We start from the raw sequence: 15,652 nt of genomic DNA on the forward strand, positions 1-15,652 counted from the left end.
AATACTGTAAAATTTTATATTGTGCCTTCATCATAAGATTATGAAAAAATGTTCTTTAAAAATTGCGCCTAACGTTTTTGCATTGGCATTGACAGCGTGAAGTGACGATACTCATTGATTATCAAGTTCACGGTCTCTCGCAGTGTTAATCCATTGTTTGATTGGGCGCGGAACATTCGCAGAGTTAATCATTTGAAGATTTTTGCTCCGCTAAAGTCTAACCGCGCGGTACCAACTGTGAACAACGCTTAGTGACCACAGCGCCGTGAGAACCGGTCTAATGATCAAGTAACTGTTTTGTTAGTGATACAATTTTTTTTGTGCTCTGGCATATAAATGTATCGTATTATCAACGTAAACGTAAAATTCAACTAATGTCGAGGCGATCTACCCAATGATGCCATACTCATTTTGTAAATGATTGCTTATTATAAGTTTCCCACGAGATGTACAAAATTTAATTGAATTCCCAGGCGTTAGGAATGCGCACAAGAATGTTGAGTTTTAGTTGCGTTCAGGCTTAATAGAGCGACGACAACGTAAGTGAAAGGCATAAAATGCATTTTGTTGTTGTCACAATGATTCACGACGCATTAAGCTATGTAGGTGGTTTGTTGTCGACACCTCGGGTGACCGCGGCCCGCCCCACTCCGCCCGCTCATTACAATCATCTTGCGACCGAGAGCGGGCCCTGTGTATGCCAGAAGCCATTCAATCGCCGCGATTCACTACTGAAACAATGAGCGTACCCTTCGGCTTGGCCAAAAGAAAAAACAAGTATAAAAACTCATATTATATGTGCTTCTTGGGAACCCTTTAATAGCAGCAAGGGCAATCGAATGCTTAAAACATTGCATAGGAATAAGCGGCGGGTGAATAGGTTAGCACAATGGCAAAGGCGCGGGCGCGTACGAGGGCGCGCGAGCGGGCGCGGGTGTCGTGTGTCGCCCACGCCGCGCCGAGCTACGCCCGCCCTCCGCTCGCACCGACATTCGATATCACCTTTTTTCTTTCATAATTTCTATACAATGAAAATCCAGCAAAGGCGTAGGGTGAAGACAATGCGCCCGGAGGCAAAAACCGCTCGGAAACCCTTTATATCCAATTTATTGTCTCAAAATAAAATCGGGTGCAAATTAAAATAAGTTCTAAAGTGTACAACCGGTACCGCCGCCCTTATAATAACTCGTTCACATTCAAACTGCATATAATAGACACCTATTGGAACCTTTTATTTGTTTCGTAAAGAGAAATATGAAGCCTTTCTATACATTTTGCGTAAAACAAATACTGATCTAGATTACACAGAGGCGTATTCTTCATCGGTATTGCAAATAAATAAGCTTTCAAGCTTAAATTTAAAAGAGGCACAGAAATGTCGAATACTTTAGGTTTATCACCGAACTTGTCATCAGGCAAATGTTACTCGTAATAAGGCTTTGTTTTTTTTTTATTTTTTTTATAACAGAAGGGGGCAAACCAGCAACAGGAACACCGAGGTGTTCACAACGCCCATGGACATCAGCAATACCAAAGAATTATTGTAAGAAAAGAGCAATGTTTAAACTCGTGCAATTTGGTTTTTACAAATACTTAATTTGTAAAAAAAAAATCACTTAAAGAACAAAGTCAGCTAAGCGATGTGCACTGTTAAACCTGAACTTACGTCGAAAAGTGATCGACCTCAGTCCGGTTATACCCCGGGTCGACCTTCTAAAACATTTAACGAATCGCCCAATTGTTCTATTATTATCTAGGTACGGCCAAGGTTTGCCATTTTAAATAAAATAGTCGGCACAATATACTTACCAACAGAGTGTGAATACAAATAAATAAAAACAAAAGAATTAAAACGATACATCAGAGCAATAAATTAGTTGTGGCTTATCGAGATTGGCGATCGGTAGTAATGTATGTTTTGGGTAATCAGATGTGCGGTTTGCAACTTTTAATTCAGCACCGAGCGTGGACGAGAGCGGGGTAAGTGCGGGCGAGTGCGGGTGAGTACGGGAAGGCGCGGGGGCGCAAGTCCGGCGCCGACGCCGATATCGCGTATAAAAAGGTTGCGGATCGGCCGTTTCTCCATCCACCGATTGGCTAGGCGGCGCCCGACGCTCCCTAGGGCGCTGTACGAGAAGCGAAATGGGCCCCAGAACACCCATAAGAGAGCGACCCCGCCCGCCACGGCCGAATAATTAGGGCTCTTTGTTTAGATAGCGGCAATTTTATTTGGGAGAGAACGGGCGCCGGGGACGTCTTCGGCCATTCCGACCGCCCGATATTAATAAGAAACGTGTGTGTCGAATAAAAGCCTCTTTTGGAACAAAACACTATTCCGATTTCATTCTACCGCAACAACACAACGCTACGGGCCTTTTGAACTTCTAAATGACCTTCGCAAGATTAAATCTAACGAAAAGGTGAATCGAAAATACAAAGTTAAGTATAATCACGGCGGTCTATCATTTTTAAGTGCCGCTCGGGAAAGTTGTGAAAGTGGGAAAAATATAGACCGGAACTTTATAGAAAAGAAAAAGGGGGACGTCGACAGTCGCCAAGCAATATCACATAAATAATGCAGCCACCAGAATTGAGATTTTGATTTGTTTTCGCCGAAACTTTTATTTGTCTTCTCGGCAAATGGTAAAGCCAAACATAATGCTTTGCGTCCTTTGTCTAGTTTACGGCATTCTTGTAGCTCTAACTCATTGTCGAAGCGATTCTAAAATCATCGACGTGGAAATATTTATGAACGTAAAACCACCTTTTCGAGATGAAGCGACCATCGTTTAGCTGAACAAAAGTTCTTCAAGTAGACAAAAGCTATACAAGATCAATTGGCTGTTGAGTTGATTTTTACTAACAAATACTAAATTCTCTACTAGCTGCTAGATATTGAATTTTAATTTTACGCGACTAGCGTCTTCATAACGTCATCGTCATTTATATCAAAATTTACAAATAATAAATAAATAATTATAATTAACATTTACGCATAAAAGTCAGAAAAGATACTTGAATATGTACTATTTGTCAAAATTAGCATGACATTTTTGGTGTACTTTACACCCGATAGGGGCGCTGCATAACCTTTAATATAATGAAGATACGACGGCGCTTGTTACAAGTATTCATGAGAGGCACACAAGACTCAGCGTCGCGGTTATAGATACGATGGGTAGATTAAATTTAGAAAATGAGTTTAAAAATATGTGATAGGATAAAAAAATCCAGTGGTGTAACTAAAGAGATATATGTAGATAGTAAAGCGCGAGTTGCCTTGTAGTCGGTCGACCTCAGCCCGAGGGGGACCGCCTTTGTCTCGCGCCCGCAAACTTGCCATAAATGTTAATATGGGACCTCGCATTTGAATATCTATTTCTTCGCGGGGCCGGTTCGTTAACGCGGCCTTGAATTTTAAATTTTATCTTCGTACAGGGACCGCCGCAGATGAGGTGCGCGCCTACGTGATCTCCCTACGAAAATAACACAAGAAAAACTTTTCTTTGTTTTCGTAAAGATGTTACGAGATACTGACAAATGCGACTATAAAAATAATATAAGTAGTTAGTTATTCTTCATTAAATTGTACACATTTAAAACAAACAATACATTAAAGCAATTAAATATAAAGTCGAAGAATACTGACGCGTTAAAAATTATGGTTTTTGTAATAAAATTCACGTAAAAAGTAAACATTTAAAGTAACAGGTAAAGGAAAGAACATAATTATTGCTTACATCCTGCAACCGAAATTCTCCGTCACAGCTGTCCGTCCACAGACTGGTGTAAGGAACATTTTCGTACATTTAAATTAACTCGCGACGGCACCTCGTTTGTACTACTACGAATAGTTTGCTAATTAGAAAATTCAGTACTAGGTAGACATATGCTTAAAACATCTAAGTACATAGATCAACTTCCCCGAGGAATATAATAAACAACATAAAACTTTTCTTTTTATCTATATAACTGTATATTTTGTTTCATTGTAAATACTGGCTTTTAGGCGTTGACGACGAAAAGCGCAAAGTTTAGCGGCGGAACATTTTAATGTGTCCTCTCCCCCGCCCCGCACCACGTCTGACCGTCAATTATTGAAAATGCATATCTACCCGCGCCCTGCGCCGCCCGCCGTGTCGCCCGTAACCCGCCGCCTGCCGCGCCGCCCGCCGTCCGCCGCGCGACATTGCAAATGCACATTTTAAACTGCACCTGATTGCGGAACCGTGTCGCTATACGTCCTGATAAAAGTCCACCCGTCACTTTATTTTAGGTGACAATTAGTTTCGCGCACGATTTATGCGCCCGACACTTTGAGCGGTCATGATTCCACATTTCCGACTGATTATGATACGATGTGAGGACTGAGTATTACATTTGATTCTAAATTTAGGCGGGTTATACTGAGTTCTAATCAAATCCCCGACAGGTACCCACAAAATTCTCGCCTTTTGTATTGCACTTATTGGTATGAATTCAATTTAGATAAAGAAGTAAAGGAAAATAATGTCAGCGACACTGACAGTTTTTGAATTTGGTCAAAAAAAATTTAAGATTCCCAGATATAGTTAACTATGAATCTTTTAATTCAATGAAGAAGGTCTTCGATATTTTAGGATTTTGTGCTGCGTCGCCAAAAGTTCGGAAAGTGAATTCAACGTGTGTTATTAAAAAAACTATAAAAGAATCAAGTAAGTAGACTCGTATATGTATTATAAGTTAGAACAACTACCTTTTTGTCCTTAGGTAAAGACTAAATAGTAAAAAGAATGCAATTGTTATGAAATCTGGGGCTAAAATTGCATTGCTGAGGTCGCCCCAACTTACAATTAAAACGGACGCCTTAAATTGTGAACATCGTTCGTCACTTAGCGTACGGCGAGCGCGCGGCGCGGTGTGGCCCGACACTTCCTAATTTCCCATTTAACTTGTAAACAAATTACACCAATTTCATTTATTAGTTATTTTAAGAGTATTTTTTTATAGTTAATCTAAAGTTGTAACTAAATCTCATGATATTCCTTTAGTACCATTCGGAAGTTTGCCTCTCAAATGCATATCGAAAAGAAAGAATTTGAAAATTACGAAAAAAATTAACGTTCCTACACGATTTAAAAATAGTTAAATAACATGTCGAAATTGAGATTAAAATTACTACAAAAACAATAAAAGTTTCTAATAACATTACGTATCCGAAGTTTGAGTTCGAAAGAAAATGCTATTAAGTGTAAAATTTTTAGTACTTATGTGTAGTGAAGAAGCGGAACGCGCGTTTTGGTTCCGCAAACTGCGTGTCGGCAGTCGTAGCCGCGGTTTAGTGTCGCCGGGAGAGAGACTACGATTCCTCTGAGCGGAAATATCTGCTCCTCAACTTTATGTTCATTTTATCTTTTCGGCAGTATTGCGAGGAGAGTTGGTCAAAGGCCCTCCAGGGCTGCGTTAACGATGCCGCCTGTCCTACTCCTACTTACACTTTTTATACTTTGCACTATTCAAATATTAACAAGATAACTACGCACCGTTCTCATTCTAATTACGTTAAAAATATATTATAGATTGTGATAAACTTGATGCTTACCTGATTCAAAACTGTCCATGCTCTCCGATTTGATGTCTGCATCTGTAAATAAAATTTAATTTTAAATATACATTGTTTGAATGGTCCACATTTATTATGATGAATACGGAATAAATTAAAGCCTCGATATTTTAAAAATATGTTGCGTTGCTACTTTTATAAATCTCACGTGTCAAAAATTCCAACGAATTCAAGTGAACAAACAATGTAGTATTATAATATCCAAACGAAATACAAAAAGTTTAAAGAAATTTAATTCTTCAATTAACGTATTACTTAAATGACATCCAATCACTTAAAAATAAATCACTGAAACTGAAAACTGCTACCAATAGATTTTTCAGTGTACTTTCTATTAGTACGTTATGTGAAGTTCCGGCTCAGTATTGAGGTGAGCGGCGTTGGCGGTGTTGGCGGCGGACGCAGCCTGCGGCCGGACCCTCTAATCCACTTGCGAGGCGCCTCATTGCAACTCCACGACAATTTTACCCTTGTTTTAAATTCACATTTAGGGTACGTGATCCCGTTTAAACTTTTGCTAAGTCCAATTTATAGTTTTACAACCCCTTTCCAACAGTTACCGATGTGGTTTTAGTCACCATTCGCCTCGTAAATAAATAATCTGTGATAAGTAAATTTAAAACAAGATCTCTATTCTAAAGAGTCATATTAAATATATTATTTCATTTTAAAATAATAATACATTTGAAATACAATTAAAATTATAATACAGTCACAGTCAAAAAGGGGCGCTCAATAAACTACATTGCTTTCGCTACTCAGACTTCATTTGATGTATACTAAAAATTTTCATTTTGTCATTTAAGCCGTTGGGGTTTTTATGCGGAGAGGCAAAGCAACACAGTCTCGAATCTTGTGTCAAATGATTTATTAATACTGTTTATTTTACGTCTCTTTTTCGAAGATTGTTAAAAGAACGGCTAAAATTATTAATAATTAGTTTCATATAACATGATTTCCACTAATACAGGTTTCAAAACCTACAAAGGCTCCAGACGCTGTGCGCCTGAGAGAGCGAGATATTAAGTACATCCCTGCGGAGTGGGCGCGGCGGGCGCAGCGGCCGGAAGGCTCTAAGGCTGCCGCTAGATTTCCCGAGAGGGCACGTTAATTTTCTGCCGCCTTGAGCATACTGCCCTCCAGGGACGACCTACCTTTCGCATAGCCGTTCTCAAGGTGTTATTCCAGTAGCACTGCTGACTGATGTCGATATGTCCCTCCCGAGAAAACTTTCTCACGCGTTGCCAAATGGCACATCTCTCTCTCACTGATTTCACGCCCCACTTCTAAACTAAGTTAAATTCGCTTATTGCACATAACACGTGTTATGGATAAAAATGCAAAAGTAGAAATTTCATCAAAAGTTAGCCATGCCAATTCAACGGAATACAATAATGTAAATCGTGATTGCTTTGTGTATCACGGTCAATTCGTTTAGAAAGTTTTTACATAACTTTTCCTTGACATTACCATGTGGTTAATAATTTTTATTAATTATTAGTTTTTAAACACTGTTAGTATGAGACCGTTAAGATCTTTTCTGGTTATCCGTCACTTAAATACGTTGAAGTAAAATATCAATTTATTTTAAAAATCTACTAAAAATATTCACATCGATCTACATGATTTTCCGAGCTGATTAAAGAATTTTCCACATTAAAATCCCGTTTCAACAACAGACGAGCGAGCTTATCAAAATATTTCGAGCAGAGTGAAACGTACGAATGTGGTGAAAAAGCCCCCGAGAGTTGGAGCAGCAATCAGTTCAACCGCCCCTGGAGGCGGCATTAATCAGGAAGCGCGGTGCCGTGCCTCCAGCGCGCAGCCACGCAACGCTATCACGACACCACCTTTGATGCTCATCTGCATTATTAAAACACCTCAATAACGTCAAAGATGAATCCGTGACGAATAGTTTCCAATCTCTACAAAATCAACGACCCCAAAATCAAATCACACGGATAGCTAATCCCGGATTCGATTTAAATAAAATAAAATATTTTGTTTGCTAACATAGCGTGAAAGTTTTTTATGCGAATACTAAGACGCGACTTTGTTAATAATATAAATGATAAATCGTTTTGTGCTTCTACCTAAAACTGTGAGCACATATGACTTGCGATGTAGTAGTAGTGTACTTAATCGTACATATATTGATGCGTGTGTGTGCGTGCGCGAGCCGGGAGCGTCCCGCGGGACGGAAGGAAGTGTGGCCGGAGACCCGTCACCTGGGACCACGAGTAGGGGATGGGTATATATTTTTTAAGAAACAAACGTAAAATCTTAAACTAACGTTTACATTGTACCATGTTTGGTGCTTTACTCAAACAGTGTATACGACTGATATTTGTTTTAGATTTTGAAAAAAGATATTTCAGTTATAGAGAATAAGACTTTTCCCATAAGCATACCGTGGTGCTTATGGGAGCTGGTGATACCTTCGCCACGGAATTTCGCCAATAATCACAAAGTCAATATTATTTGATGACATGTCTTTGACCTCATTTAAAGTTTCTTTAGAAAATGACACTTTGATAGGTAAATATTGCCATCCCTGATCAAGCAAAAGTTTTTAATTTGTTACCTTTAAGACATGGGACTTAAGCATTGTCTGCTTTCTGGATAATAAACGCATTTTTAAATCAAATTAGATATATCGTCGGCGACGGCTAGAAATGGCTAAAGAAGGACATCAGTTCGAAATCGGTACGAACGGAACGTAACGAAAACTAGGTTGGTGATCCAACTGGGAGCGTGTGAATGTGAACGGATGACAGTAAACAACGAACACTTTTAGTAATTAAGCAGTGGAGCCGGTGGGCGCAGGTCGCGGTCCCCGGGTGCGATGATAATATCTAAATGCCTAATGGCTGCTGGGCCCGTGACGAATGTATCGGGCCGCCGCCGCCCCCGCCGGCCCCCGCCGCACCCCGCCCTCTCCACTATGTGATAATTCCAAACGCTGCGGCCGCGCCACCTGGGACCTGCCAGGGACGTACTCCGTTTATCGAATATATTCAATTCTTTATTCAAGTAAAGGATTTTTTTATTTTTAGTTTTCGCTTAAAATCAAAATTTTACTAAAGGAGTTTAACATGCTTTGTTAAGAAGTGGATTCATGGCTTATAAAGAAAAGCTTTTCTTCTGAGCTTTTTTCACGTTCAGTGACCTCGCACCATATCTATTTACGAGGAAACGATACGATTATAAAGTGGTAATGAAATATTACGTGAATTATTATCTTAAAACGCCGCAAAGTTTTGATGTTAGGTAACAATTTGGCATTGTTAACTCGTGAGCGAGGCACGCGGAGTGGTGTCGAGAAGCACGCGCCCTGACGCCGGACGGCATTCCGAGTGCACCCCCGCCCTGCCCTGCTATGCCCTGCCGAGCGAGCATCGGCATTTAATTAGCCACGTGCCAGCCGGCGAGCCTTCGCCCAACAACATAGCCCGCATTGTTGCGTCACCTTGCCTGACGAAATAACTACCGAATAACCCAATCTTAGCTTGACAATTTAAGAAGACAACATACTTTCACATTATAAAGCTATAAATTCGTTTCTTCTCTCATAAGCAGAATTATTATTAATCCTGAAGTCTGAAGTACTGTATATTTTAAAATAAAAAGCAGTAGAGTACGGTCCATGCGGCCAGGTCCCGCGGGAGCGAGCCCACGCGCCCAACTTCGGGCACAGCGGCGCCGCTCACCCCGCCTCGCACCGCGCCGTGCCCCCTCGCCCCCCGCTCCACTGAGAATACATTTGCGCAACACTCGTGTTGGCCTAACAACGACTCTGTCACAGCGAGAACCAGTCACTGGGAAAAATTACTCATTTTCCGATCGCTACTACCCACAAATAACTACAAGGCCTTTGTTACAAAACAAAGCGCGTTCTTAAACTCACACGACGCGGAAATGTTCCTGACTTTAAAAAACAATACACAATTTGTGACCAAAAGTGAACAATAAGTAATTTACTGATAATTCTGAGGGTGCGTATAGGAAAGTAGGCTTTGTCTGTTAACTGTATTACGGCTCTAGTATTCAATTGTATTCACTTTTAGATCTTACTGCAGCATAGTAATAATTCATTCCTTCATGTACCCTTTGCGTCTTTTAGATATTCTACACTAACAAAAAACAAAGTAATACATTTCATTTGAGATGGCCACAACACTTTTATACCTAAGGTAAAATTATTTTCTACCCTTTATTCTCGAACGAAAATTTTAGTTTTATAGTCTGTACTCTGCGTGCTGTCAAAGTTAAAATTTGGCGGGAAATCGGCGTCTTAAAAAGTCGTTGCTATAAAAGATAAAGTTGAAACTTTACGCGATGATGAGTTGGCGGGGCGCAATTTATTTATAATCTCGGCTCCCGAATTGGCTACGAATTAGCATGTAAATATTTGAAGTCCAAGGAGTCTGGAGGAGATTTATCGCAAATGGCGTGAGATAAGCGAGCAGTCGTAAAGCGACGGGCGCCGCGTGCAGCATAGCGGCACACCCTTTGACGAAGTTGTAAAAAGTACATTAAACCGCAGTAAAAACGCATAGCGGCCGTCATAGAGTGCGGAAAGTGCCGGTGAAAAACTGCTTCTTATTTTAGTAGCGTTATGAATTTCAACGAAGTCGCGGCTTAGAACTCTCTCGAGCTGTAATGAGGATTGTTCTCGTCAGCCCTCACCCTTATAATCTTAATGACTTGGAATAAGTTATACGAAAGATTCACACAAGATAACATCAATAATAAGAAAATTAGAGCATCGGGGATTATTAAATATTTGTTGTATTGTAAGAAGTAAGGATATATAACAACCTAAACCTTACGTTACTAAAGTAGATTATTTAGGGTAATAATCTAGCTCATTTAAAATCATAACTTTCGAATTAAATTTTTGGGACAATTGTGTAAATGTTTCCATTTTCACAACGGACATATTACATTGAATCTACTTTAACTAAGCTAAATGGGTTATTGAAAACTCACCAGGCACATTATCCTCGTAGTCATCTTCATTTTCCTGTTTAACAGTTCCTTCGGCATCTGAAACAACATTAATTAGTTAATTTTGTACATCTCAAAAAATAACCGTAGTATTTCGTAGATTTAAATTAATTTTAACAGAAAGATTAGCGCGGAATTCTTTTACGAACAGAATTAAGTGTCGATGTTTTGCTTTTCAAATGAAACTATAGAGTCCCTAGCTAAACTGATATAAAAACGACTAAACACTCACGTATATTCGTCCGGTGGCGGCACCGACTAGTTTCGAACCCATCGGGGGCCGTTCATCAGGATGAGTGGTACTGGTATTATTTATACGAATATACGTGAGTGTTTAGCCGTTTTTATATCAGTTTAGTATAATGTCTCACGAAAGTTTGAATCATTTAGTTCCTAACTAGTTTAGCTAGTTATCGATACACTTTTTAATACGTTTTTCGGATATAACGTGAACAAAAAAAAACAAAAACAAAACAGTAAATTACGAAATTGTCTGTTGGTGCTTATACTCGTTTATGAAGCAACACATCGCTCCGCGGCGACGAGCGGCTCCCTGGGGAGCCTACATGAAGACAGCGCAAAAGTAAGATGATAAAGTAAATGCATTGAACTCCAGAATGTGTCGGAGTTCCATTCCACACATTAAGCCAATCCATTGCACGAAGCCTGTCGAAGCGTATGACAGAATGCTTCCTACAAATGGACGCTTTTAATACTTCTAAAGCCATTTTAACATTTGTTATTGACAAGGCTTTTATACATTTTCGTACGGAAAGGATATAATTTTACAATACGTTACTCTAAGTTAGCTAAAAAAGTTAAGTTGATAGTCTTCCTTTCGTCTTAAATCCAGTCGTTTTCTACTTAAGTTTTTTCCTATGTCTAACAAATCTTGCAAAAAGTTATCCCAGTAGAATCAAAACAGAAAAGATGTTAAATATTTTATGAAATCCCAAAGTTTAATCTATTTAACACATAAACAAGCGAAATAGTAATTAAGTAAACTATATGTGCTCGTAATTAGCTATGAAAATACTGCATAAAGTACAGTAGGCGTCGATCATAAACATTGACACTAGCAGACACTGGCAGACATGTTGGGAACACGGCCATCTGTCAACCGCTGAACCACACAACGTCACAGAGCACCCGGGCACCTCGTACGTCGGTGCGTCATGACTTTACTGCGTCATGACTTATCAGCGTCATGCCTTATCTACGTCATACGCCAGTCTCACCCGCTTCCAGCGCGCTGCCATTTGCCTCGAACATGCAAATTTTCACCCTGCTTGAACAATTATCTCCATGTATGCTCATGGCCTAATGTAATTTATTTGACTTTACATTTTCCATTTCTATTTATGAAACATGTACCTACACAAGTAAATATAATATATAATATACTAAATTATATAAACTAATTTGAATTCATTTACTTGTACATTAAATAAAAACATAACGTACCTTCTTCCAATTTGATATCACCATCTTCAATCTTGTCGTTTTCATCGCAGTCCGCCTCTGTAACTTCTGCGTCTTCTGGATTTTCTTCATTTGTAACCATTTCCTCATTCTCGTTTCCCTCTTCATTCCATTCCTCGTCTTCAGCTGTTAATAGAAAAGAATATTCAGTGTTACAATATTTGGGCATAAAGAGCATTCAATATGAATAGTACAAAGTAACAAAAAGTTTTGTTTTAATATTATACCTAGATTACTTTAATGGCAAATATAAATAGTAAAAATGAAAAGAGCATTAAACAATGGTAGAATTGCGAATAATCTTATATACTTATTTGTTAAAAGTATCCGATTTCATCCGTAACACAAGAGCACGGTTATGGTCCGGCTATAAGGGAGGATTTCTTTAAGTGTTCGTGTCACCACGTTCCACAATAACGGACAATTGAGTGCAAGTTGAAAACAGCCAAATACCGCCCTGTACACCGTTATGATAATTTTATTGATACAATATTTTCGAATTTGGCAAATGTGTGGGATACTGCACGTTTAATAATTCTAATAATAACTTGAAAGGAAAACCTTTGAGATAACCTGACTCTACTATAACCACGCTAATGGCTAACCTAAAAAATAGAAATTACATACTCGTGATTTTTTCACAGCTCTGTTCTGGTAACGCATTCTGCTTTTTGTCAGAGATATAAAAAATGTTTAATAAGGATAAACCACGGTTTTTAAGTGTAGTCCTGATAGTTACTAAATTTATTTTTTCGATAACGTTTTATTTTTAAAATAATATCTGCATTAGTTTACAAAAATACATTTTGTAGAACTTAGTTTACCAAAACATTTTTAAGCTTAACTCTAAGGACATTGAAAGAAATAAATTTATTCCAGATCCAGCGAAACCGAAGTTAAAATATTCTCAGTTAACACATAGGCTACTTTTTATCCCAGAGAGAGGCGACGCCCTGGGGATAAAGTAAAAATCTATTTCTACTACATATGTATACAAAGCCACGGACGATCTTTTACGCCTAAACCGATACAAAATCATTTAAAATATACAAACGAATCTTTTCCGTTAGGTTAGTTTCACAAAGAAGGCTGAATACTATTATAAATTTTTTTATTATTACGTGCATAATTTGCCGTATTATGTTATAAAACAGATACAAATTATGCCTAAATGTTTTACTATTCATTGAAAATCGTAGAACAGCGTAGTGATTTTTTTTATTAAACGGAAAATGAATTGGTATAATTTACACATAAAATATATCTTTTATGAAATACAACTGGCATGTAAATAATAAGCTGACATACAACATGTAGTACAAACATATTTTAAAAATGTTGGGTAAATTAAAACAAAATGAAAGCTAATTAGGATAATGCAGGGCTGATGGCGCAGACATGGAAGGCGCGAGTTAGGTGCGCGCCCGCTGGGACATGAAATCACTGACTTGATACACGCTGTATACACGCTTGCTTATTGTGGACATGCATACGTTTAAAGCTTAACACATTTAGTGCTACACTCGCCCATCGACTTCACATTAGTATGTAATATCATAGCATTTAATGTTAACTGTTTTTAGATGTATGTTGGTAAAATTAAAACAATTAAAAATGTGTAGAATTTTGTAAGTAAATTAAAAATTCTTTGACTACACTTTTGTACCAATTAAAAAAAAATGCTAGCTTAAATTGAAAATTTGTATTACAAAATGTCTCGCAAAATTTATTTTAATTATAAAAAGATACACTTGATAGAACAAAGGTAATGTCCTCATTATGAACGTTCGGCGACATAATTAGGTAGGGCGCGGACGCGGGTGGCGTGATTGCGCCCCGGCGTGCAAGCCGCGCCCGGCACCCCGCACCCCGTACATCTTGCAGCCCGCACCCTGCAGTGTCACATCACAATCTAATACAAGTTTAAAGGAATTGCTTATTATCAATCAAGTCATATCTCAGCTAACACCGGCATGTTACAATGTTATAATACAATTATTTTAAAACTCTCCCTTAAGTAAACAAGATAATGAAAAATGAATATATTTATAGACGATAAAAAAAGCTTGGGTCTTTGCCTTGCTATTTTTGGTAATTTGCATGCATAATTTATTGCTTTGTTTCCTAAAGTGTAACTCAGACGATCTACCGAAAAATGTCTTAATATACAACTCCTTACTTATAGAAACGTGGACATATACAACACGAAATAGAGTTGCTACAAGTCGTTAAGGCGGTATTATGTTAGGAAACGACTTATTCCGCTGGCAGCAGTTTACATATAAGTAATAACTTTGATTAAGGGATATGTGTACACGAGCACAAAGGAATAATACCATTCCTCGTCACCTCTACGGTCTCGTTTCGCTTAAATGGATACGCAAGTCTTGGGACAGTAATTTTAATGTATTCCGAGGCGTTAGTGGACGTTCCCGAGGGAGCGGGCTCGCCAGCCGACATCCCTGCGGTGACCGCTTCCAGTACAGACTCGAGCCGCACGATCGTTTTTCAATGATATAAGTGTACGAACTTTCTATTTGACGTAAATAAGGCAATGAACTTTAAATATAAACTCTAAGGCAGGATCTTTGTGTGTATTGATTAATACTGATAAGTATCTTTTCATACACAATTGATTACACATAAGATACCGTGAATCATACGTAATAATTTAACACCTTGTCTTATTATTAAAATGCAGATCGTTTGCATAAAATAAATATTTGGTATAAGCAACGACAAAGATGTTGGAGTCAGTTGACAACGGTTGTAACAAATTTAGGGACTTTTTTTTGTTTTAATCTTAAAGTAAATAGAGAAAATTATTTTCCGAACTATCTATCTGATCAAAATCAGCAAGTAAATACTTTATAAGTAACTGAATTGTGTAAGTTTCTTTAATGTGTATAATTTAACAATTAAATATAGAACGTGTCTGTTATTATCCTGAGAGACAGCGGCGGGGCGGGGCGGGGTGCGGGGGCGGGTGCGGTGCGGTGCGGCAGGGCCGTTCCCTCGGGAGCGGGCGGCTGCTTGGGCCAGGTCCCGCGGGACGCGGCGGCGGGCGAGGACTTCACTTCCACAGGGACCACCCCCCACTACCCACCACCTGGGCCCGACGGGAGCGGGGAAGCCACCGTGATATTTTTAAACAATATCTATTAAACGTTACTCGCAGAATTAGCTTTTGTACCAAACATTAACAAACACATTTGATGATACATGAAAAAGATACTGAAGCGATGGTTTTAATTATTGTCATAAACTAACTTCTGCCCCTAACATATCCCTTTAATCTAAAACTAGAGCCGCTATCACACGTCATCAATGTCAAAGAGGAGGGACACCAATTAGCCTTCAATTTCCAGCCAACTTTATTGAGTAGATAACTAGTAATATGATGTAGAGATGGAATGGAATTTCCAAATTAATTATATCAAATAAAAAAAATCGTAAATAAACCAACCATCCCTTGTCCGGGGAGCTACGAGTCGTAGCACTGCGGAGTAAGTGGAACGTTGACTACTGATAGGCAGAGTGTTTATTACTTTTTGATTT

The 15,652-nt window shown here is 38.7% G+C and overlaps 1 protein-coding gene across 1 annotated transcript in view; it reads right to left on the reverse strand.

The window, feature by feature from the left end:
* The window catches only part of L (zinc finger protein Lobe), a 46,606-nt gene that overhangs the window by 26,989 nt on the left and 3,965 nt on the right, over nt 1-15,652 (reverse strand). Inside the window, exons 2-4 of the mRNA XM_013320309.1 lie at nt 12,077-12,220; nt 10,595-10,651; nt 5,582-5,623 (exon numbers count right to left, since the gene is read on the reverse strand). Coding sequence (XP_013175763.1) covers nt 5,582-5,623; nt 10,595-10,651; nt 12,077-12,220 — 243 coding nt within the window. The remainder of the gene's footprint in view (nt 1-5,581; nt 5,624-10,594; nt 10,652-12,076; nt 12,221-15,652) is intronic.

Source organism: Papilio xuthus, unplaced genomic scaffold, assembly GCF_000836235.2.
Source record: "Papilio xuthus unplaced genomic scaffold, Pxut_1.1 DF825946.1, whole genome shotgun sequence".
In the NCBI taxonomy this organism is placed as follows: Eukaryota; Metazoa; Arthropoda; class Insecta; order Lepidoptera; family Papilionidae; genus Papilio; species Papilio xuthus.